Below are 22,882 nucleotides of genomic sequence, written 5' to 3'. Positions count from 1 at the left end.
TAATCTGCCCCCACTTTGATCCACTGTGCTCTTGTACGCCACCTGGTAACCGTCATCCCAAGCGTAAATATACCGGTTTCTTGGGTTGTAATCAATCATCACGTTTTTCCTGAAAAAATAGGGAAAAAGTGTAAAGACAGTATGTTGTACAAGTACTATGTTTATATAGTGGGGTGGGGAAAGATGGGACACCTTTATCACATATTGTTTAAATATCCCAATCGTGTTTTAAACAATTAACAACGGTCTATGGGATCTCGAGAATTAATTCTATGATTTTTTTGTTTACTACCAGATGCGACAAGAAATTGGGGGTTAGAAATGCATCGTTTTGTGACGAAAAACGTTTCTATTTGTTATGTCCGAACTCTGTGGGGTTTTGGGCGCGTCAACATTTTCGCGCCTGTTGTGACGTCACCAACGGTTTTGGCGCGAGCACGGTAGCGCATGTCGTGACGTCACTGATTACGCGCGAGGCATCTTTCTTTCGCGCGTCTTTTTATCGTTGTTTCTCAATATTCTTTGTTTCACATGATCAGTCTCTGTTTGCAGTCGTTGTGTAACGTGTCGTATTGCCCAAGGTAGTCTCGTTTGATAGTGTATGATTTCTACATAGTATACTTGTATTCTATATCGTAATAATCTATTTAATCTATGTCGTTACGTTATAGCTCACTGGCTAGGATTATTACCCTTTATCTAGAACAATAAATATGATATCGAGTACAAGGGTGCGGACTTATTACTATTTTGCGATGTTGTAAAACAAAAAAAGTTATATATATATATATATAGTAGGGTGGGGGAAGATGGAACACCTTTAACACATAATATCCAGATATCCTGATCGCGTTTTAAACAATTAACAACGGTCTATGAGAGTCGTGAGGACATAGTTTCATATTTTACTTTTAAATGTTCTTTGTTTACTACTGAATGGGACGAGAAAATAGAGTTAAAAAGGGTCCCACCTTCCCCCATCCTACTGTCTCATAGTTACAGTAATAGTTTAATATTCTGGTATGTACAAAAGCAATATCCAAATATTTAACTTCTTTTCTTATTTTTACCCTTTTTATATCAAACTTAATTACGCGGTTTTATTTTCGCCAGGTATGAAAACAACTGAAGTCACGCTTAAACAGCTGGCAGCACTTTAGCCTTTGCACTGGAATTTTGATGATAATTGCACTCAGCGTGTTACAACATCTGCTGTGCAGTATTTGTAGCTCAAGAACGAGGTATTTGTGGTACATATAAGTATATGTAGTAGTATAGCATTAAGGCGTTTGTGGTTGTACAGGATTTATAGTTATATGTGGTACACATAACAGAAATTTATATAAGTTTATAGGAAATTTAATTAGGTGTTAAACGTGTGGTTTTATATATATATAGCATTTAGGTATGCGTTGTACACTTATGTATATAGTTATATTATACGAAGCGGAGTGAGTTTTATGTGGTTTACGCAATTAGATTGATTATATAGTAGAATAGGGGAAGATAGGACACTTTTTCATTCTATTTTCTTGTCCGATTTGGTAGTAAACAAAAAACATTCAAGGAATTAAAAAACGTTATCTTCACGACTCTCTTAAACCGTTGTTAATTGTTTGAAAGGCGATTTGTATACTTGGATATTATTTGATCTGTCAGCATTGCCCAAACAGCAAATAAATAATTTAGAAAAACATTCTTGTTTAGGTAATAATGCTAGCAAAATTTACGTATGTCTTTTTCAGGAAGTCCTAAAACACGAAATCACAAATTGCTTTTCTTTATATTATAGAATTCACGTGTTCACCATTTATAGCCCTCTGTTGTTGAAAATATACAAACAGAGTTTATATTATGCGTGCACAGCCAATATTTCCCTATACAACCTTATTCATTGACTGGGCTAACCGATGAGTTTTGTGACGAACCTGATACAACTATTTAATTACCATTTCAAACTAACTTCAAAACTGACAATTTATAAAGCCGTTTTTATTACCAAGCATACTCGAAATCACGAAGAGTGTACAAAGTGCTCTAACTGAGCTCTCAAATCAAACTGGACAAGATTGAAGTCCCTTCCTGAATCAATACCACTCGATATTGGAATAGGCGTTCATATGATAACGTAAAACTGAAACCAGTATTGTATTCTTTAGCAATTACTGATGCAATATGTAGCGAATACATATCGTACCGATGAATGCCGCAGAAAACGCGAATGGACGATGAACCCAGGAAAGAATTCCTAAAAAGACGCAGGTGACGCTATACGATGCTATATGTAATGATGTTTCAACATATAATAATATGCCAACATTAGGTTGGTTACTTACAAAATAAGGATTAACCATAATATATGTTATATATAGTAGGGTGGGGGAAGATGGAACACATTTTCAATATATTTTTTCGTCTTATTTGGTTGTAAACAAAAATCAATTAAAGAATAATAAAGAATAAAAATTTATCCCCACGACCCCTATAGACCGTTGTTAATTGTTTAAAACACGATCAGGATACTTGTATATTATGTGCTAAATGTGTCCCATCTTCCCCCACCCTACTATATGGCGACCGAAAACTGTTTCACACTTAATTACGCAGGCTACGCGCGTCTGCTGATTATCGTATGCTGGGGATATGCATATAGATAAACTATAAGAATATTATCACTAATGAGTATTTCTATTAATCGGAATGTGTTCTTACCCTAATGCCTATATATGGTGGGACTGTAGGAGACGACACACCTTTAGCGCATAATATTTAAATAACCAGGTTGTGTTGTAAACAACTAACAATAGTCTATTTTCGAATTTGTTAAATGTTCTTTGTTTGCCATCTAAATGAGACAAGTAAATAAATAGAAGGTGTCCCCCCCCCACCCTACTATATATACACTTTCAATAAGAGATAGTCTGCACAACATTATTGGGTGTTATATAGCAATAAGGTGTTAAATTACCCATTGGGGAACAGGGTATGAATAGCAATGTCGCTTCACACAAAAACAACTCCGCCCTTCTTACATGTTTTCTGTGGTGTTGAAGTGTTTATGGTAAAAACAGGTTAGCGTGGAAGGCCAGGTACAACAGTGCAGATTAATTATTTAGAAATGTTTAAAAGTAATTAAACTGCATTTAAAGGCACATTTTTTTATACAAACTGTTTAATGCACTAAATATATAGGCAGTTCAAAAACGTTCACAAACTTTAACCTATTTTAATATAGACGGTAAAAGTTAGATATGAAAATGAACTGGTAACACTTATTAGTATTAAGTATCAGCGTAAAAATATGACAACCAGCAGTGAACAGGAATGGAGAATTTATCGAAAGAAATTGGAAATGGATTTGTTCAATATGAGGTACAGGCTGTTGTTTTTATAACGGAAAGATTATAGAAAATGGAACATCAGTTTTGCTTCTATGTTTAAAATTTTAGGGAGCAAATTCATGTTAAGTCACTTATCTTAGTTTAGGTACGACAATTTAACCGTTTTAGCGTTTCAACATACCATATACGCAATCATTCACGGGACAATTGCTGGTGGTATCGCACGGAAATCTGACGCGACCCAGCCATGTTGTATGACCTCCCGTGGCAGTTTTTCACAATGTTCTGTATGAGAGCAGTGGTATTAAGTTACGAGTCGATGTACATTGGGAACGAGTGTTTAAAAAACAATTTCGCAAATGTTTTTCTTTGGCGGCGGGATGTAGAACGGTTCTGTGATTATTGTGGTACATGACAACTCATTTCAGACAAGAAACTACAATGAGTGAGGTGTTTACAGCAATAAGGTACTGCTTGTATGCGATGCGAACCGTAAAACTGTGTGAAAACGACGCTGATATAAACTTACGCTTCGTCCTGCCGGTGTTTCGATATTTTACACGCGCCTAAGGATTCGTACAAGGCTTGGTTTTGAATTTAAAAAGCGCAGTATTTATTATTAGCGAGTTCCGAAAGTTCGGTTTAATTAGATGTTGTGATGAATTACTACTATCATGTTGCTAATTTCACATATTTCGTGAATGAGTTAAATCAGTATGTTTACGATTGTGAAAGGTAATAACTGAAAACATGATACTTTAAGAATGTAGCCAAGCTCCGTTTTCGAATAGAAATAATAAACAGAAAGCATACGAATAACAAAATGTATATATATATAATTATACAGTAGGGTGGGGAAAAACGGGACACCTTTAGCCCATAATATCTAAATATCCTGAACGTTTTTTAAACAATTCACAACGGTCTATGGGAGTCGTGAGGATACGGTTTTATAGTTCTTTGAATGTTCTTTGTTTACTACAAAATGGGACGAGAAAATGGAATGAAAAGATGTCCCATCTTCTCCCACCCTACTATATAGCAGTGTTTCAAATAAGGTAAACAGATTTCGAATATAACTAAGCCATGGTTGTGTTTATAGATGGTACCAGGCGCGGTCGTTCCAACAAATACCACGCAATACAAGAACTGAAGGCTCTCCTTTGAAACCGAAAACCTCGCACACCAGAGGCGCCCTGAGACGACCACCACCAACCAGGGCGGTAGTGAACAGAGTTCCCGATGACGAAGAACTCGACCCGAACTCTTCAACGCCGTACAGACTACCGAGGCTTCCTGACGTGCTTCCTGCGCCACCGAAACCTAAGGAATATGTTTACAAACAGCCACGTACAGCGACGCATTTCCTCATACATAAAGATCCAAAGTAAGCATTATTGGTATACTTGACAAATAACCAAAAAGATGAACCATTTTTTAAAGACATTGTATGTGCAGGCACTCTTCACCGATGCCAACATGCACAAGTCCTGATCTCAGGATCAAACCAAACAGTACTAAGTGTCGACCGATTACACAGAACGCGCGTGCAAAAATTTTGTTCCAGACCTGGCCCCACGGTAAATTTGTTTGAAAGAGGTTATCAATGTGAAATTTAATCTTGGCTGTGATTCATTACAGAGGGACCTAAATTACACCGTTTGTTACCCAAGATAAGTCAACCGGGTGGAGTTGTCGTTTTAACTGACAGCCAGCCGAAAACACCACCGCAATCAGAAGAGGAATACAACCTTTTACCACTGTAAGCTGTGCATTATTTTATATTAATAACAGCCCAAGGTTACACGCTATATGGCGGCGTTCACGTCTAACATAAAGTGTGTTTTAACAGATTAGACCAGCGTACTGAACGGTCGGTGGTCATCGCTAATATTAAAGACTTCCCGGAAAGAGTGGTCACAAAGTTCGACAGGCAACTTAACTGGCAACTGTCGCCTTATACTAACAAGAACTTTGACCGACAGGGTCTCGGGCCAAACCAGGGCCCATTTTCGAGAGAGCTACCGATTAAATGTATGCCCCCAAATACTTGGTTAAAGATGAAAATAAGGCATCGGACGATGGGGAAAATGCTTTCTTAATTAAAAAGACATGATATGGCTGTTGATCGGTGTCACTGCCACGCCATTCCGCTGTGCTGTTGAATGATTGTGCAAGTAGCCTATGGCAAATTGCAAACTTTTGTATAACAAAATATTAAAACAGAATTGAATTCTTTTTATTTAGGTAGTTGTTTATAAACAGGTTTGATTACGTTCACGATCAGTCATCGTTATAGGTATAGGCTAAATATGGCTGCTCTGTAAGTGGATACTTTATAAATCCCTTGATATATATAACTTGCTTTCTATTCAATTATATTCTAGAAACCTGTGATTATTTAGTGCTGAGTGCTGTAACCGCAACCAGCAAACATACTCGATATGACGGAATGTTAGAATTAAAAGGAAGTATCGTATTAGACTCTTAGAGGGTTTCTACTTCACTTTAGTCAAAACATTCAGCGGTAGTTGGTATTATCATAGTTTAATAAAGAAGTTGTATTATTAAACTATGGTATTATGTACTAAATCTGCAAGAAACTTTTGTCTTTACGATGGTTCAAAGTTATTTTGACATCAGAAGTGCATTGTTTGGCGGATTGTCACCTGAAGGTTGACACTGCCACTGTTACAGCAACAAGCTCTAAAACTTCACATCTGTCAAAATGTTGTTCATTTGTTGAGGTCAAAGTAGTTTTTTAAAGATACGTTTGGCGCTGATTGTATCAGGTTTCTTGTTATTTGAGTACTAGTGACAATCCTTTACACTAACATAATCGCAATTAGGTGTGGCACAGTTTAATGTTGTTAATTCTAATTCAGAACTTTGAAATGTAAGGTCTACGTTTAACGTTTCGCCAGATATCGTTGTAAATTTGTCAAAACGAATTCTTCTTTGGCTTACCGTTGTTACGTTTGTGCGCAGGAATCAAAGTTTTTATTTAAACGTTACATTTAGCCACAAACAATGAGACTTTCAGCAATTCGCCAACATGGTTTTGGTCACCTTGGTGTTAAAGTGAACAAGCAAATCATCTATACAATGTCTGCATTTGAACAAAATCCAATCAAAGGTGTCCTCAGAAAGGGAGTTCCAAATATGATACGCCGAACTAGAGAAAGCTTTTTCGTGATTGCTATTCGTAAGTGCCTCTATTTATATCAAAAGTTCATAACTTAGTGAAAAAGTTATAGTCTCTGTAATTGTAAAGACTATATGTGTCATCCATCACTTCGTCTTCATTTAATTTGTTCTTTAATGTACAACAAAACTTTTAACCGCAATATTTTTGCAGCTGCGCTGTTGGCATACATGGCATATGACTGGGGTGTTACAGCTCAAGCAAAACTGGACCGAAAAGATCCAAAGATGTATGAAAATGATGTTTAAAGGAACTCAGTGACAAATCCTCAAAAGTTCTTAATATGTTTTGAAATAAACCATCTTTATAAAGTTTACAACACATTTGCTAATAGTTAAAAAGCAGAATTAATAAGCGATTGCGATGATGCAGGTTATTTTAAAAGTTATTTTGATTTATTATTTTTATAAATAAGCGATTGCGATGATGCAGGTTATTTTAAAAGTTAAGTTATTAAAACAAATTTATGTGCAGCATGATTGGAGCGCCTGCCTCTTAACTGAGGTTGTGTGTTCATCACTGCTACTGTTGCTGCCAAATGTGTCATTGGGCAAAACACTTTAATTAGTTCCAACCTAGTAGTCACTTGTCAATATTTTCAGCCATACATTAGTAAAAAGAAATAATCACCCAAAGTTATTCACTTATTAACGAATAAAGCAATCTATAGTGATATACATTACACAATAATTAGGTTTTAAGTGGGGGTATTAAGTGGGGCTTTGAATATCCTGGAATACTTTATTTCTATAAATCAGTTTATTGACACTACAATAGTAGCCTTGGTGGATCATGGAGCTATAAAATGATAAAAAATGTGTCAAGCTAATTTTTTGCGCTGTTACTACATTTATTCAGCATTATCATCAATGCTTCTCCAAAAAGGTGTTTATCTGATGTTGGTAAAACAACTTAAGCTGATAGCCTTTCTGTACAACTCTGGACTGTAGACTAATTCTCAAATTACTAAAACTGTAATCATAATAATATGCATTAATGCAGGTTAAATTTATCAGCTTTCCTGTTAGTACTGTTATAAATATAGCAACAATAAAGGATAAAGTACTGTGTAGTAGAGAAAACACGGTCTAAAAATTTAAAATAAAATATACAAAATGCTTCAAGCTGCTACTGATCCAAATATAACATGCCAAATTGCCAAGTTCAAAAATCTCTTTCCCTCACACTGTATCTACCCTGCCCCGGTGTTCCAAATCTGGGACAGTTTCCAAAGGCTCTTTGCAATGGAAGAACTCCTGCATGTTTTTTACAGGACCTTGGTCAAAGGGGTTACTAAAGGAGCCGTTGCCATCTTTCAAGTAATCATACCGGCGATAATTTAAACGTTCATTTGTTGTGATGTTGGTCATTGCTTGGTAGGTCTAAATAAATTAAAAATTGTCAAAGTAAAAGTTCAATAATGATATACTTATTACCTGGAAAACTCACCGTGAAAAAGACGAGTCCTGAGGTGACAACAGTAAATAATGCCATTATAATTCCACCAACAGACAAAATAATATCAAAGCCTATATGCTTGTACATGTACCACACAAAGTAGTCGCCAGTTAATAATGTGAACCACATTCCAATCAAAAATAAAAGGAAGTAGTGCCTGCAAAGCATGATGTATGAAACAAATACCAAGTACAACTAAAATTAGATTAACCTTTTTTTAAGAAATTAGTTTACTACAAATTATGTTCACGAAAAATTCTACCTGTTTTTATAACCAACCACATTGTATATGTACGGACAATAGTGATCAAAATGCTTAACACATCTGTTGGTAACACGACAATGTTTTGCTCGCAATGGACGGACAAGTCTGCATGTGTGGCAAAGTCTAGTAAGGGGATTTTGACCTTGCTTCCATTCATCAAAGAAAGCAACCTGTTGTTAAAAAAAGTCCACAAAAATGAAGGTTAATGAGTCAGAGGTGCTTAATGGAGAACATACAAAGTAATGCAAACTAAACAGTTTCTCATTAATTCTGTAACAAGCTTCATATTAACATCCTGGTTGTATTATGGTACTGCAGCAACCTGACATTGATCTGTATCATATTTTTGTGGCAACATACATTAACAAAAATTAAATGGTTTCTTATTAATTAAATGGTTTATATTAGCACCATAGTTGTTTGTTCATGCAAGAAACAATTGTGTAGCATGGCACCAACCTGACGAAGAGCTTGATCATATTCATCCACATTTTTTGAAAGGAAACCGGGATCCATATTGTGTGCTTTCAGCAGCGCGTACCACATAATCAACCTGCACAGTGCAGATAATTGAGCAAGTTGGTTGAATTGAAATCAATTTTCAGTTAAATATTACTTACGTATTTATCCCAAAAAGTAAGTGCACGGTTCGAAATTCCATTGTGTAAGGCAAAACTTTAAATAAATAACACGGATATCCATACAGACAAGTTGCAATAATGAAAAACATAAAAGCATTTTTAGTTTTTCCAGGAGGTCCAAAGAAAATTGTCCTAAAAATGTTAAATATCAATATTATTAAAACAGATGTTTCCGAACCTTAATTATACAGAAGTTAACTCACTTAAAGTCAAATGTTGGAAGGTAACTATTCCGACTAGATTTTAAGCTTTCAAAGTAGGAAAGAATCTCCTTATATTTTCTTCCTTTGGCAAGTTTCAATGGAGTATTACCATTATGGTCTTCCAAGTTAATGTCAACACCATCCTTAAAAGACACAAAATCTATTAGAATTATTAAGGACTGGTAGTGTGAACTTGAGTTGCTCTTTTCAAAAAAAACAAAAATCATATTGACAGTCAGTGCAAAATTAAACAAGCAGAGATATAAGTTATACTACCAATGCTTTTACCAACCAAAATGTAAAATATAACTATATAGTTAGTTTCTGTAATAATACAAAAAATCTCTTGAGGTACTACCTATGAATTGAAATTAAAACATTTATACAAGAGTGTCTTTTTACGGCCGACAAAACTGCACATATTTTCAATATATTTACACATTGTACCTGTTCACACAGCAGCTGCACAGTTAATAAGTCGCCACTCAGTGATGCGAGATGTAAAGAAGTTTGACCAAAATTATCTTTCTGTTTTGGGTTAAATCCGGAGTATATGAGAAGCCTCGTGAGTTCACATTTACCTATATAAAAATAAACTTTATGAAAATTAATGTTATTATTCATGAAAACAAGTTTTAAACAGTCACAAAAATAATCACTATGATGAAATATTGAATTTTGCGAATTGGGCCAAGAACTAATGGTCAAGTCGGATGATTCTTGTTATAAAATAATAGTCTGGATCAAGTGGTACAAAATACGTAACAGACAAGAGTTTAATGAATTTTATTCTAAGAGATTTTTGTTTCACCTAAAACGTCATTTTCAGTTTTATTTTTAAATTGAATCTTATATCTAACTAAACAACCATTGTTAACCTTTAAATGCAGCCCACATAAGTGCATTGTCTCCTTCTTTATCCGTTATCTGCAGTCGAGCACCTTTTCCCATAAGAAATCCAGCAAGCATCGTTCTACCATATTGTGATGCAATAATCAAAGGTGTGCAACCTTTGTTGTCTACACTGTCTATTGAAATTCCAGCCTGCATAAGTAACCAAATAGAGTGAAATTTTAAAGGCGTAATATAAGTTCATCCCACCACTGGTGACCAGTAAAAACATGTATTTTAAAACACTTTTGTGTGTCCCTAAAACCTAATGTGTGATTGGCGAAAATACTGATGTACACAATACACATAAGAATTCTTTGAAATACAATAAAAACCAAATCTATCATTGCCAAGATATTATAATACATAAACATAACATTGTAAAAAATAGGCATTAATAAAAGGATTGCTTGATATGATAAATTGTATCTAACCTATAGACTATAGAGCATGACCAATGGCTGATTAAAGCACACCAACAGTATGATACTACAATTCTAATCACCTGTAGTAAGATATCCACCGTTGAAACATGACCATTAACACAAGCCCAATGAATTGGCTGAGCACCTAATTGATTGTTTGCAACAATATCCAGTGGTGCCTGGCATTAAAAACAAATAGATATTAATACAAATACTGCAACACTTTACTTTCATATTATTGATGAAGCATATATAGGTCAGTTTAAACAAGAAGAGCATATACCACACATTGATACCTTGATTTGTGCAAAATACCGTACAACATGATTATGTCCCCCTAGACAAGCCCAATGTATTGGTGAATGTCCATCTTTATCGTACTGACTGAGGACTCCAATACCATCTCTATCAATTATATCTTGCACTGGAATCAGAAGTCTGAAAAACATAAATAGCAAGATAAGTTGTTATTACAATTTTAAAAAACTGATGCACTATGCTTACCCGAGCTTGGAGACATGAAATATATCTTGAACCAAACGCATTTGTTCCTTTGCTGCCTCATCCATCTCTGGTGACAATTCATTGTTTTGTTCAACCCCATCTTTCTCCTGTATATCTTCATCATTGGTAGATATTGCTGTGTAACCCTTTGAAGTTACGGCAGACGCCATGTGTATGTTCTCTTGTTCCCAGTTATTTGGTGTAAAGAAGTTCTAAATATGGTAGTTTTGACGTGATTCCTACAAATTGTAAAATGGAAATCGTTTGGCGGTAATCCTTTAGCTGGTGGCCACCTAAAATTTTAGTTTTAAAATGTTCCTTACGTCTCCTTGATACCCACTGTGGAATTTTTTTTTTCAAAAAACTCGGGCGTTCGTGTCGGAAATTAATTTTTAAAATGCGCGAAAACATGCTTCGTCACGGTAAGTCGTCTGATTTGCCTAAGGTTAACGATTTATTACGTCACAATCGCAGTATGTTACGTCACAATAGTGGTATACTACATACGTTACAGCCTTGTTTTTTTCGCACTGTTTTAACGTAGGAATCAAACGTAACAATACGCATTCTATGACGTAATAATCCAACCTTGGTTTAATTCATAACGACTGGTGTGGAAAATACGGTGACGAAGCACGATTTCCCTCACTTTCAAAGTTAATTTTCGACACGAACGCCCGAGTTTTTTCAAAAAAAATTATACAGTGGGTATCAGTGAGACCTAAGGAACATTTTGAAACCAAAATTTCAGGTGGCCACCAGCTAAAGGATTACCTCGTTTGGCACCTTTTACATACATTTAACTAGAATTTTTATATTTTTGCAGAAAAAATGCATGAAAACACTTAAACACCATACATACGCATACGTCATAACATACACCTATACTATTTTTTGTAATACATACAAACATATAGTCTTAATTACATTTACAACATTAATAAAGGACAAAAACGACATTTTTTCAAAGTTCGGGCACAACAAATAATTACAAATACGTATAAACTACCAAACTGTCGTACAAATTTAAACCAAACTACTTATTGCAAGAAAATATTTTAACGATAAAATTCCAAACACAAACAAACATATGATATCTGTGATTTCTTCCAACGATCGTTCTGCATGACTAAATTTTGCCCGCGTGTATATTATTTTTATTTAGAAGGGGAGTTGCAATCGCTTGTTCTGTCGGCAATCGACTCGAACGTTTCACAAATCCACAGTTGTAAGGTCTACTCTAGGCGATCCATTTTTGTTCTAAAATACAGCTACTCACTTTGTAAAGTAAACTTTAACAGATATTCAAAAATGGAGACGAAAAAGGTGTTTGACGGTAGAAGTCTAAAAGTTCTTCGTTTTAGCATCTTAGATGAAAAAAGTGAGTTTTCCTATCCGTTTGACTTTAATTTTGCAATTTACTTGCTGCAGTATAATTGTGTATACTAATCTAACAATAATATATATATATATTTTAATACGGTGAATGTATATCTTAATTTTTTACCAATTATGGTAATTCCTGAAGCTGTGTCTCTTTTCTTCCATGTGTTAATGCAATTTTTAAAATTATCTTAATCCTAGTATAGGTATTTTGTACAACTACGTGGGTCCTAAACTTCTAGTAAAACTACGGGTTGCAAACTGGTGCGAACATTTTGCATTTCTGGTCGGAATAACAGGAATATCTGCAGCCAAACCGTAGTTTTATTGGAGTCCCCATTATGTTAATACTAAATTATATATTGGTGGTTTCTGCTTTTCGGACAACTCTTTCATCTCCACTATGAGTCATTATTGTCTAGTTACTCTGGTCCTAATTAGTAAACTAAATTTTTCAATCATAGTTGAATGCTACCCTTGTTTGAATCCATGTACAAAAAATGTTGAAAAGAAAAAAGGCAAAAAGTTCCGATGTCATTTTCACTGCCCAACCTGTGGTAGAATCATAACAAGAGCTTATAATTTTCAAGCACATTTCAGTAAGTGATGAAGAACATTGAATTGCTGAACAGAGACTATGCAAGTACACTTGTATATGGTTTATACTTATCTAAACTTCTTTATTGTGTTGTTAAAGTTACTTAAAACAAACAATAAGCAAAGTAATAGTAATCAAATAGTATAACAGATTTATGAATACTGATAAAATTATAGAAACATGTTTGTATTGAACAGAACTCTGCTATGTAAAACATCAGTGTTATGGATTTGAGTCGATTATATCGGAACAACCGGAACCAACAGAAGTTCCACCCATTACTGAAAGCCCAGTAAAAAGTACGTTAACATGCGATTGGTCACAGTTTCTGTTATTTATTCAATAAATGCCTTATTTACTTGCCAATTGAAATTGTTCCTTTTCGTATTAATCGCTAGGTAAAAAACATTTGTTTTTCCAAATGAGACTACCAGTATTATTATAGTTGAACAGTTATGCTAATAAAATTTTCTGTTTCTGTTTTCAACACTGTGTTTTATTTTAACACTATATTTATATTTTCTTTATTTTATCTTATGATTATAATATATATATATATACAATATCAATTTGATTGTATTATGCTTATAAATGTTTCAAATTTGCTAATTTAATTGTTAAAATGTTGGATTAGTTTATAAACATCTCAAATCATTGATTTCAAATCATTTTAAAGTTGAGTAAACATACACTGTTGCATTTATTTGTTTCTTCTTTTTAATCATAATAATAATTTGTTTATTTTCTTTTAAGTAGCTGTTAATTTGATAGGGTTAAAAATGCTGGATATTTTTGAAGTCACTGCTGAACACTTGGAAGTATTGGAAGGATTTGTTGACTTATTCAAAGCTAATCCTTACGTGCTACACTCGGACAAATTAAAGTTTTTCTACAAATGGCTTAAAACAGAGTGAGTGTAACATTGGTATTTGTAGCAAGTTTAGATTTATAAAGACTAATTAATTGCAGTGCGAGAAATGCTCTTTCTGAAATATCATCAGAGCCCGATGAACCTACAGATGATGGTAACTTGTGAAATTAATTCGAGCTAATTCTATCATAACCTTGGTCACTTTTTTTTCAGATACATTATTTGAACCAGAAGCAGAGGATTTAGAAGAAGTTACTTTGCAAAGTCATCAACCTGTTGGTAGTAGTGGTATTGTTAAACAGGAACCAGATGGTGTATCAAAAGTTAACTCAAAAAGAAAATTTCTAAAGTGTCAGATCTGCAATCGCTTGCATAAATCTGAAAGTGCTGCCATTCGTCATTATCAAATCTTCCATTCTGACAAACGGGTTGAACACAAATGTCCTCGATGTGGGAAAGTGTATTATGATAAAAAATCCCTTTATAAACACAATAAGAGGAAGAATGGGTGTTATATAAGTAACATTACATTTAAAGACATAGCGTGTAAAGTATGTAAAGAGAAGTTTACCAACCAAGAATTATTGGACATGCACCTCGAAGAAAAACATAAAGGGGCAGATTTATTTTCATGGAAAAACGATGATGCAACCTCGGAAACGAATTTAGTTGAAAACTCTTGTGATAATTGTGGAAAAATATTCTTATCTAATACTTTATTGCAAAAGCATTACTTGCTTAATGAATGCAATGCAGTGTATTCATGTCCACTTTGTACAAAAGTTATAAAAAACAAAAGGTCAATGCTCAGTCACTACGCAGAATGTCAACATAATTACCAAAATTCAAGCCCATAACGTAACATTGGCCTAATAAGTCTGTTTATTTCTTGTGTTTTTTAATGATATTTTTAAGTACGATGCACCAGTTTCTATTGTCCAGTCTCTTACTTTGAATTTTTAATAATAAAATTTATAAACAAATGGTTATAAATTGCAGATGCAATAGTTGGTAAAGGTTATGCAAAATTGAGTCATTTATTCCCAAACTGCTCAAGACATTGTGTAACAAGCATGTTGGAAGATGTGGGCATAACAAAGAAAATAATAAAGACCCTTCGGAAATGTGTTAAAATTTTTACACAAAACCCAGAAATATTAAAGTGTCGTGAACTGAATTTTCTTCATGATTGGATTGTACAATAGTAAGTTTTCAAATTAAATTTTCAAATAATTAACTAATGGTATTTTATTTGTTTTCAGTGTTGTTGAAACTGATTTTGATTCACAGGCATTGTCTGGAGTTCAGACAAAAATATGGCCCAATGATATGCAAGTAACAGTGGAGGTTACTAGCTCAGGTACACATTTTATATTTGTCGTTTCACCGAAATTAATAGGATATTTTGCAGATGATCTATGTGAAACACAAAATAGCACAACCAACCAGATACCACCAAAGGTTTATTTTAAATTATGTTTTATTTCATGGTGAAAAATTAACAAAATTAATAAGAAAACAAATGATACATAAATCAGTAAAATAAACATTACTGCATACTAATCTTGCAATCCTGCGAACTTTAACTGTCTATTCAACCACAAATATACCATATTTAAACAAATTTTAGGTATGGGAAACTTCCAGTTTTGATCGTATATGTGACCTTAGTTCTTCTCAAACCAATACTGAAAAACACCTTGACCGAAGAAAAGAAGATTTAGTTAAAAGGCACAACGAAAATGATATGTTGGCTGGAAAAACATGTGATTGTAAGAATGGTAATAAGATTCATTTTGATTTGTTTGCAGTAGTTATGAAATATTTCATTTTTAAATAATCTATGCCTGCCACAAATACAAAATTTAACAACCACCAAATTTTAATAAAAATGCTTTTTTAAGATGCAGATTTAGAAGAACCAAAGGCCAAGCTTGCAAGACTGTCGGTGGAAAAGTGTGGAAACAAATCAAGCAAGAAGATGAACTTAGCAAAACCTTTTCAATGCAGAATTTGCCTTAAAGATTTTAAAAGCATCAGTGGCCTAGATATCCATGTAAACCAGCACACTGAACAACACAAGTTTGAATGTTCATACTGCGGCAAGCAGTACCTTAACACTAGTGGTTTAAAGTATCATCTCAAAATATGTACCAAGACAAGGAAGAGAGAAAATTTGTTAGCAGACAATAAACAGGCTTATCAAAACTTGCTAATAGATTCTGTTAAATTGACCAGAAAACACTTTTTAAAGTGTGGTTTACCCTTCCCTTCTTATCAAAGTCTAGACCTCCACAGCCTGGAGGATTCTGAGAATGAAGATGTAGAATTTAATAACACAAAAAACAATGAGTTTGCTGTATATGATAAAGACACCAATACATACAGCCTCCCATGTTACCATAAGTGTACAGACACATTCAAACGCAGATGTTCTGAAACAGGTTTTTGTTCAAAACAAAAATCTCCAAATCATAATAAGCAATACAAAAAGTTGCCGTTTGGGTGCAAAGTTTGTGAAATGAATTTTTGTGATGCTAAGTTGCTTAAATCTCATTATGCAAGTTGCAATAACTCTTCCTAATACATAATAGTTAAAAACTTTATAAAGTATAGCTTAATATTTCAATACATTCTTTGTTTTGCTTGTGCTATCTGTTGTTAACGTGCTTAAATACTTTGTTGATAATGATATCAATATGAGAATGATGTTCATATATTAAAGTAGATCATTTCTATAGTCTTTGTTATTTCAAGTGCAGAAGAAAATTATTTTTACCTTTAAAAGTGTTTTTTTCAGTTACTGATTTTAAACCAACACATTGTTGACAATGACACACATAAGATTTGTAAAATGTACATGAATTTATAATGTATCGATTTCTGGGTAAGACATCATGTAACCATCATGTTGGAAAAAGCGGGAATAACTAAGAAAAAGGTAGAAGTTCTTAGGGAATGTGTTAAAATTTTGACACACAACCCAGAACTATTGAAGTCTCCTGAATTAGATTTTCTGCACGATTGGAATTCACAACAGTAAGTCTTATCTTTTACAAAGCATGTGCCTATTGTCATTTATTGTGTTTAAGTGCGGCAGAAACTGAATCCCACAAAAAGAAATTGTTAGGAAATCAGAATAAACCAACTTCTGAGAAGAAGATTGTAGTTGAAGTTTATTGTACAGGTATGAGTAGCATATTGTGTTTCTTTATTAAATTGAAAATTCATGCTGCGTTTACAGATGACCCAAGTAACACGCAACGAGATGACACAAACAACCGAATAAAGGCAGAGGTTTATGTTCTTTATAAATAATTATAAATCAGGAGAATTTTTTTAAGGAAGTACTGGCACTGTTAAATTTAACACAGCCTCAAAATGAATGAATGTAACTTTTTTATCGTAGTGGGGCAACTACAGTTGTTCTGTTTAATGGATGTTGTTTCATACAACCACTTACACGTTACTACATTACTTTGTGTAAGTATTTTTACAATGTTTATGGCTGACGATTTAAACTACCCATAAGGCTCCACTGCGTTGGACCAAATGCTCTTAGATGTATTGCTTAAAGACACATACACCCACAATGGTAGCAGTGACGGGCCTTGAACCCATTACCTCTGGGTTATGTGCAGGCACACTAATTGCTGTGCCACACCAGTAGACAAACATACAGGAGATTAATAAAACCCATATTGAGCCTTAAAACAAAGGGAAATAGTAATTTAACAAAACACAATAGAAAAAAATGCTTCTTCATGTACAGCTCTGGTAATTTTCAGTACAAATTTTAAAACAAACAATCAATGTTTTCAGGTTAAGAAATCTTTCAATAAACCAAACTCTTCTACAATCAACCATCAACAAGACAATGAACACAAACAAGGATTTAAAAGTTGCAAGTTAAACAGACAATCATTTAAAGGTGAACAAATAGAGTTTGATCCGTAATCAAAGTATGAGGAATATATTCTTTTATATTTACTTTACATCATTCCAATTTGTACAGTTTAATAAAATGTGACAAAATCAGACTGGTACTGTTAGTTTTGCCAATAACATTAAATATTTGTTATTATTTATGGCGCCGTGGTATAGTGGTTAGCGCGCCTGCCTGTAACCCAGAGGTAATGGGTTCAAGGCTCGACGCTGCTACCATTGTGGGCATATGTGTCCTTGGGCCAGACGCTGAACGGCAATTGCTCCAACCCAGTGGTCACAAATGGGTTGTCTAAATTATCAGCCATACATAAAAAAATGAATAAATTCCCCCCAAATAATAATTACCAACAAAGTAACATACATGGTAACTCGTAAGATGGCACGAGGTATTAAACTCGTGTGATAACGACTGTTGTTTTCCGGCCACGCGAGGATAAAGTAAGTTTCATTCATTCATTTATTTTAGAAGATGCTGATTTACAAGAACCAAAACCCAAGCAGCCCAAACTGTCCGTAGGCGACAATCAACATAAGTCAATCAAGAAGACGGATGAAATGAAACCCTTTCAATGCAGGTTTTGCTACAAACATTTTAAAAGCATCCAAGGCCTAGATAGTCATGTAAACAGGCACATTGAAAAAAATGTGTATGTCTGTTCAATCTGCAGTAAGCAATACTTCCATGAAACTAGTTTAAGATCTCACCTCGAAGCGAAAAAGTGTTCCAGGCAGAATAAATCGTATAATAGATTTGCAAAATATGATGCAAAAACGGATGTGTACAATTTCTTGGGTTACATTTATTACACTGAAGCATTGCAATGCAAGCATTGTAAAAAAGTTTTTTGTTCAGAAAAAAAATATTTCAAACACGAGAAAAAACATAAAAAGCCATTTGGATGCAATGAGTGTAGAACTAGTTTTCTTAATGCTAAGAAGCTTAGATCCCATTATGTAAGTCATCATATTTTTCAATAATTTTTGCAGTATGCTATGTGTCAGGAAAATGACTTATTATGTTTAATTGTGCAATTATGTTGATCTATAACCTCCGTTAAAAATTACATCCTCCTTTAATGTAACATTTTTCTTGACTTTACATTGATATCAGTGTACGATGAATGAATGAAATATAATAATCATTTTTTGTTTACAGCTTATGTTTTTCAATACACACTTTGTTTTGTTTGTGGCGTTGAAAACTGTTAATATGACTAAATGCACGACCACAAGTTTCACATATGTGGGGCTTAAGATTTTCATGAACAGCTGTGATGTGCTTCTTAAGTGTACTTGGGTGGCGAAAACTTTTTTCACATTTTAAACACTTGTATGGTCGCTCCTTTGTGTGTGTCAGAATGTGATGATCTGCAGTTGCTTTCATTCTAAAAGTACGTGGGCAGAAACTACATGTATAAGGCTTTTCTCCTGTGTGAACTGACATATGCGGTCTCAATCTCTCATACTTGGCTGTGACAAAATCACATTGCCAGCAGTGGAAAGGCTTTTTAATCCCATGCACAGCAAGTGCATGTTCTTTTAATAAACGTCTCCGTTCGAAATGCATTCCACAAGCTTGACAGGTTTTATTTTCTTCATCCGCCACCACTGTAGTTCTTTCCAGTTTATCAGCAGGTTCAACTATCATATAACCAGGTGCATCAGAATCTATATCTTCAGCGTGTGTTGCCCTATGCATCTTCAGGCTTGTTTCAGAGCCAAACTTTTTGTGGCAAACATTGCAACCAAAAGTTCGAATGACTGTACGAGCCAAGTGATATTCTGCTTCAGTGTTTACTTTTCTTGATAATTCAATCTGTTTTTCTAGATTTTAGAACATTTAGAGCTGTTTACCTTATATAGCCATTAAGCTACTGTTAAAATTTAAAATAAATTTACAAACCAAGATTAGAGAAGCAATCTTCCATGACATCAAGTTCTTCAGCATTATCTTCCTTGTCTTGATCACTACTCTAAAAATATGTAAGTCAAATAAATACTGCATGGGCTGTTATAACAAAAGATATAACTAGAAAATGCTGCAATACCTTAGGCGATTTGATTCTTGTCACTTCAACATTAATCAGTTGTGGAAGGCATGCTTAAATTTAAAATTTGGTTATTGATCTAGTTTACATATCTGTGCTATGTACTTATTACATAAAGTTGCCAGCAGTTTGTTCGGACTAGTATAACATTTGAAATATAAACTGGTGCACTTACTGTTTTTACAATTTAATAGTACGTAGATAAAAGTCAACAGGTTTTCTGTTTCATACATGGTATAACTTCTGAACTTGCTCTGTCTTTGTTAATACATTCAATGAATGCACTGACCATCACCTGAATTAAAACCTGGACCATCAATCTGTTCTTCAATGTTTTCATCTTCTTCACTCAGATCAACATAACCAGGATCTTCAATCTTCTGAGGAAGCTGGGCTTTTAAACTGTGGAACATAATCTGTTTTGTAAATAATGCAAGATGCTAGTCATGCTTATATTATCTGAATGACAGTACCAATACAAAATCATAGTCTAAACACAGGAAAGGGAAAGAAAAATATTTTTTAAATTCTGTATTTTATGCAACTGTAATATTCAATTCACTTACTCTTCCAAAATCCATTCCCTTACAAAGTGCATTTCATTTTCATACAGCACACTAGGATTGAACTTGAACAATTCAATGAATTCTTTAAGAATCAGAAGTTTTTCTGTAGAGACATCCAAAATGTCCAACATTGCTTAACATTTGCATTAACTACAGATGTAATTACTTGTACTAACTGAAAACTCAAAATGAAATGTTCTATTTAGATATTTACTTTTCACAGAACATCAACATCTACCTCTAAAAAACAGTAGTAACTAACAGTTTAAAACAACAGCTGTCGAAATATTGTTTTTAGTTTTTAACATATCACAAATAACTGTATTTGGAATTAAAACACATTTTAACCACTCGAAAACAATTGAACTGGATTTTCAATTAATTCAGTTTTAATTAGAGGTTCATCTGTTTTATGAACACTCTCCATGTGTTTCTTAAGTATGGATGCAAAAACAAAACCCTTATTGCATGAAGGACATCGATGTTTGAAATTCCTTGTATGTTTTAAAATAACGTGCTTGGACAAAGCAGAGGAACGACAATAAGATGCCGTGCATAGTTTACAATGAAATAGTTTCTTTCCATCATGATTGTGCTGATGTAGAAGCAATTGATGCGCGGTGTAGAAACGTTTTTCGCAGTGCTTACATTTGTGTGGTTTGAAACCAGTGTGAGTGTGCTGGTGGTAACGGAAAACATTTATTCGACAGAATGATTTTCCACACTCATTGCAAAGATAAGGCTTTGGCTGTTTATGGACTGTTGACAGATGTTGAACCAAGGTCCCTCTGTAGCGAAACTTTGCATCACATTTACCACACGAGTATGGTTTTTCACCCGTGTGCATGTAAGAGTGCAAGGTAAGAAGCTGTTTTGTCTTAAACCTCTTTTCACACTGATCACATGCAAACGGTCTTTCGTCGTTGTGGCTTAGTTTATGCACTCTGCAATTACTGTAGGTTTGGAATGATAGTCCACAATGTTCACACACAAACGGTGAATCATTATTATGAACAGCTATAGCATGTTTCTTCATTAAATGTGGCATATTGAAATTGAGGTTGCAGGTAGGGCAGCTAACTGGGATTTCTGTAGCAGCTTTTTTTGTAGGCCTTCGGTCGAGTACAATATTGTGTTTTATAAAAATATTTCCACTGCAAGTTCCTCTCCGAATATGTCGTGCAAGACAGTGTTTATCCTTAAAGGTATACTTGCATTTTTTGCATTCAAGTTTGTGTGCATCAATGGAATGATAAATTTCCATGTGTCTTTGCCACCCACTTGCGCTGGTAAACTGTTGTTTACAATCAGTGCACTCATACAAGTTGGCGATATCTTCAGGCTCTGACTTGATTGCAACAATAATTTTCCCATCATTTTTATCAACATCTGATATATCATTTACACCATTTTGATCAACAGTATTGTTAGTTCCATCTGTAAATGATTCGCTATCCATTTGAACAATAACTTGAAGCTTGTCATTTTTCAACCCAAGCTCACTGTAATTTAAATCTGAAATAAATAACAATACAAACGGTGCATAAACCTGCATTGACAACATGAAAATATAAATAACCTCTTACACACCTGATGTACTGGCACTAAACTCATCGTCACTATGGGAAGAAATCATCTCATCCAAAAATTCATCTTCGGAAATTTCCGGCAACTTTGCACCCAACCTACAAAGAGAAGTTAATTGCTATTTACAATTAGAAGATTCAGAGATATAATATATTCCACATAACCAAAAAGAAAATGACAAAAACAACTAATTTAATAACACAATAGATACAATACCACAATAATTCCATATCCATGTTATTTTGTGTACCGATAAAATGTTAAATATAGAAGTTCTTAGTGTTAATCTCTCATTACTTCTAAAACCATTTTGTTGTCCCCTAATAAAAAGTGTATATATGTTGTCCCCTTTAAGTTGTATGTTTGTGTCCCCTTTAAACTCCTTAACTTTGTCCCCATTGTTTTTTGTATATATGTTTTCCATGTTTTATTTTATGAGTATATAACCTAAGCTTTGTGGGGTTTTTGGATTCATTACAATTATGTGCTACTGGTGTCAACATCCTTTTGAACTGAGTGACCTTGAGACTTTCATGGTAGCAGAGGATGGTTTTTGCTTTTAAGTACTCTATTTATTAAGTTAATAATGGCACTTTCAAGAAGATCTCCACCAAAATTTGTTGAAAATGATTGCTATGTAGAATGGAGAAGGAAGATATCAATGTGGCAGTTAGTCTCTGATGTTAAAAAATCTGAGCAAGCAATCATTGTAAATCTTTATGCCTTAGAGGGGCACGTCAAGGCTCAGAGGGCCATCTCAAGTTTATCAACTGAAGAGCTGCATTGTGATGGTGGATTGGATATTCTTCTAAACAAATTGGATGAGGCATTTAAAACAGAAAAAGTTGATGAAGCATACAGTGCCTATGTGAGGTTCAATACATTTCTCAAGGTCATCTCTGTCTATCAATAACTACATACTTGAATATGAACATTTGTATAGTAAAA

At 34.1% G+C, this 22,882-nt stretch overlaps 5 protein-coding genes and 1 long non-coding RNA gene across 12 annotated transcripts in view; 4 read left to right on the top strand and 2 right to left on the bottom strand.

The window, feature by feature from the left end:
• The first annotated feature begins 318 nt into the window (after positions 1–318).
• On the top strand, positions 319–1,241 carry LOC113475792. Of its 2 annotated transcripts, none has more exons than XR_003397569.1 (2): positions 319–581; positions 1,114–1,241. It is a non-coding gene; the product is annotated as an uncharacterized LOC113475792 (long non-coding RNA). The 2 variants fall into 2 exon arrangements; XR_003397568.1 differs by having other exon boundaries at positions 319–599.
• An 837-nt stretch (positions 1,242–2,078) lies between these two features.
• On the top strand, positions 2,079–5,564 carry LOC104265453. Of its 4 annotated transcripts, none has more exons than XM_026840626.1 (5): positions 2,079–2,262; positions 4,444–4,728; positions 4,800–4,921; positions 4,983–5,103; positions 5,194–5,564. In XM_026840626.1, exons 1-5 carry the CDS (start codon positions 2,204–2,206, stop codon positions 5,441–5,443), a joined length of 837 nt encoding a protein of 278 aa, XP_026696427.1. In that variant the 5' UTR covers positions 2,079–2,203; the 3' UTR covers positions 5,444–5,564. The 4 variants fall into 4 exon arrangements, with proteins under 4 accessions (XP_026696427.1, XP_018673053.1, XP_009857796.1 ...); XM_018817508.2 differs by lacking the exon at positions 2,079–2,262 and adding an exon at positions 3,218–3,372; XM_009859494.3 differs by lacking the exon at positions 2,079–2,262 and adding an exon at positions 3,709–3,808.
• A 688-nt stretch (positions 5,565–6,252) lies between these two features.
• LOC100180671 (cytochrome b-c1 complex subunit 8-like) lies at positions 6,253–6,922 on the top strand. The gene is made up of 2 exons (XM_002124947.5): positions 6,253–6,546; positions 6,700–6,922. The coding sequence occupies exons 1-2, from the start codon at positions 6,372–6,374 to the stop codon at positions 6,792–6,794; spliced, it is 270 nt and encodes an 89-aa protein (XP_002124983.1). The 5' UTR covers positions 6,253–6,371; the 3' UTR covers positions 6,795–6,922.
• Positions 6,923–7,549: 627 nt separating this feature from the next.
• Positions 7,550–11,202, bottom strand: LOC100183023 (probable protein S-acyltransferase 23). Of its 2 annotated transcripts, XM_026840623.1 has the most exons (11): positions 10,934–11,201; positions 10,726–10,867; positions 10,510–10,608; positions 9,992–10,157; positions 9,561–9,694; positions 9,114–9,256; positions 8,890–9,042; positions 8,729–8,822; positions 8,267–8,439; positions 7,996–8,161; positions 7,550–7,928 (listed from the first exon to the last, which is right to left on the bottom strand). In XM_026840623.1, the coding sequence occupies exons 1-11, from the start codon at positions 11,101–11,103 to the stop codon at positions 7,728–7,730; spliced, it is 1,641 nt and encodes a 546-aa protein (XP_026696424.1). In that variant the 5' UTR covers positions 11,104–11,201; the 3' UTR covers positions 7,550–7,727. The 2 variants fall into 2 exon arrangements, with proteins under 2 accessions (XP_026696424.1, XP_026696425.1); XM_026840624.1 differs by lacking the exon at positions 7,996–8,161 and having other exon boundaries at positions 7,620–7,928; positions 10,934–11,202.
• Positions 11,203–12,069: 867 nt separating this feature from the next.
• Positions 12,070–16,585, top strand: zf(c2h2)-135 (zinc finger (C2H2)-135). Its single transcript, XM_026840625.1, has 10 exons — positions 12,070–12,314; positions 12,781–12,915; positions 13,112–13,213; positions 13,686–13,824; positions 13,884–13,939; positions 13,999–14,989; positions 15,048–15,145; positions 15,197–15,246; positions 15,416–15,566; positions 15,690–16,585. The coding sequence occupies exons 1-6, from the start codon at positions 12,245–12,247 to the stop codon at positions 14,640–14,642; spliced, it is 1,146 nt and encodes a 381-aa protein (XP_026696426.1). The 5' UTR covers positions 12,070–12,244; the 3' UTR covers positions 14,643–14,989; positions 15,048–15,145; positions 15,197–15,246; positions 15,416–15,566; positions 15,690–16,585.
• A 1,928-nt stretch (positions 16,586–18,513) lies between these two features.
• zf(c2h2)-93 (zinc finger protein) overlaps positions 18,514–22,882 on the bottom strand; it is a 6,299-nt gene continuing 1,930 nt past the window's right edge. The window contains exons 6-12 of one of the 2 annotated variants that reach the window (XM_026839678.1): positions 21,938–22,032; positions 20,693–21,862; positions 20,348–20,480; positions 20,077–20,183; positions 19,782–19,834; positions 19,637–19,706; positions 18,514–19,557 (exon numbers count right to left, since the gene is read on the bottom strand). In XM_026839678.1, coding sequence (XP_026695479.1) covers positions 18,884–19,557; positions 19,637–19,706; positions 19,782–19,834; positions 20,077–20,183; positions 20,348–20,480; positions 20,693–21,862; positions 21,938–22,032 — 2,302 coding nt within the window. In that variant the 3' untranslated portion in view covers positions 18,514–18,883. Of the gene's footprint in view, positions 19,558–19,636; positions 19,707–19,781; positions 19,835–20,076; positions 20,184–20,347; positions 20,517–20,692; positions 21,863–21,937; positions 22,033–22,882 lie in introns of those variants that run through there. The other variant, NM_001078510.1, reaches the window with a different exon arrangement.

Source organism: Ciona intestinalis, chromosome 2 (assembly GCF_000224145.3).
Source record: "Ciona intestinalis chromosome 2, KH, whole genome shotgun sequence".
NCBI lineage: Eukaryota > Metazoa > Chordata > Ascidiacea > Phlebobranchia > Cionidae > Ciona > Ciona intestinalis.
The sequence above is the reverse complement of the archived record's forward strand: the minus strand, read 5'-3'. Positions and strand labels throughout refer to the sequence as shown.

Bases quoted from the DNA above. Each gene is read 5' to 3' on its own strand.
- LOC104265453 (XM_018817507.2), top strand. From the start codon at position 4,000: ATGAATTACTACTATCATGTTGCTAATTTCACATATTTCGTGAATGAG. The intron at 4,077-4,443 runs GTAATAACTGAA...TTGTGTTTATAG, and splicing joins TATGTTTACGATTGTGAAAG to ATGGTACCAGGCGCGGTCGT. The intron at 5,104-5,193 runs GTAAGCTGTGCA...GTGTTTTAACAG, and splicing joins GAATACAACCTTTTACCACT to ATTAGACCAGCGTACTGAAC.
- LOC100180671 (XM_002124947.5), top strand. From the start codon at position 6,372: ATGAGACTTTCAGCAATTCGCCAACATGGTTTTGGTCACCTTGGTGTT. The intron at 6,547-6,699 runs GTAAGTGCCTCT...ATATTTTTGCAG, and splicing joins CTTTTTCGTGATTGCTATTC to CTGCGCTGTTGGCATACATG.
- LOC100183023 (XM_026840623.1), bottom strand. From the start codon at position 11,103: ATGGCGTCTGCCGTAACTTCAAAGGGTTACACAGCAATATCTACCAAT. The intron at 10,868-10,933 runs GTAAGCATAGTG...TATGTTTTTCAG, and splicing joins TTTCATGTCTCCAAGCTCGG to ACTTCTGATTCCAGTGCAAG. The intron at 7,929-7,995 runs GTGAGTTTTCCA...TAATTTATTTAG, and splicing joins CAGGACTCGTCTTTTTCACG to ACCTACCAAGCAATGACCAA.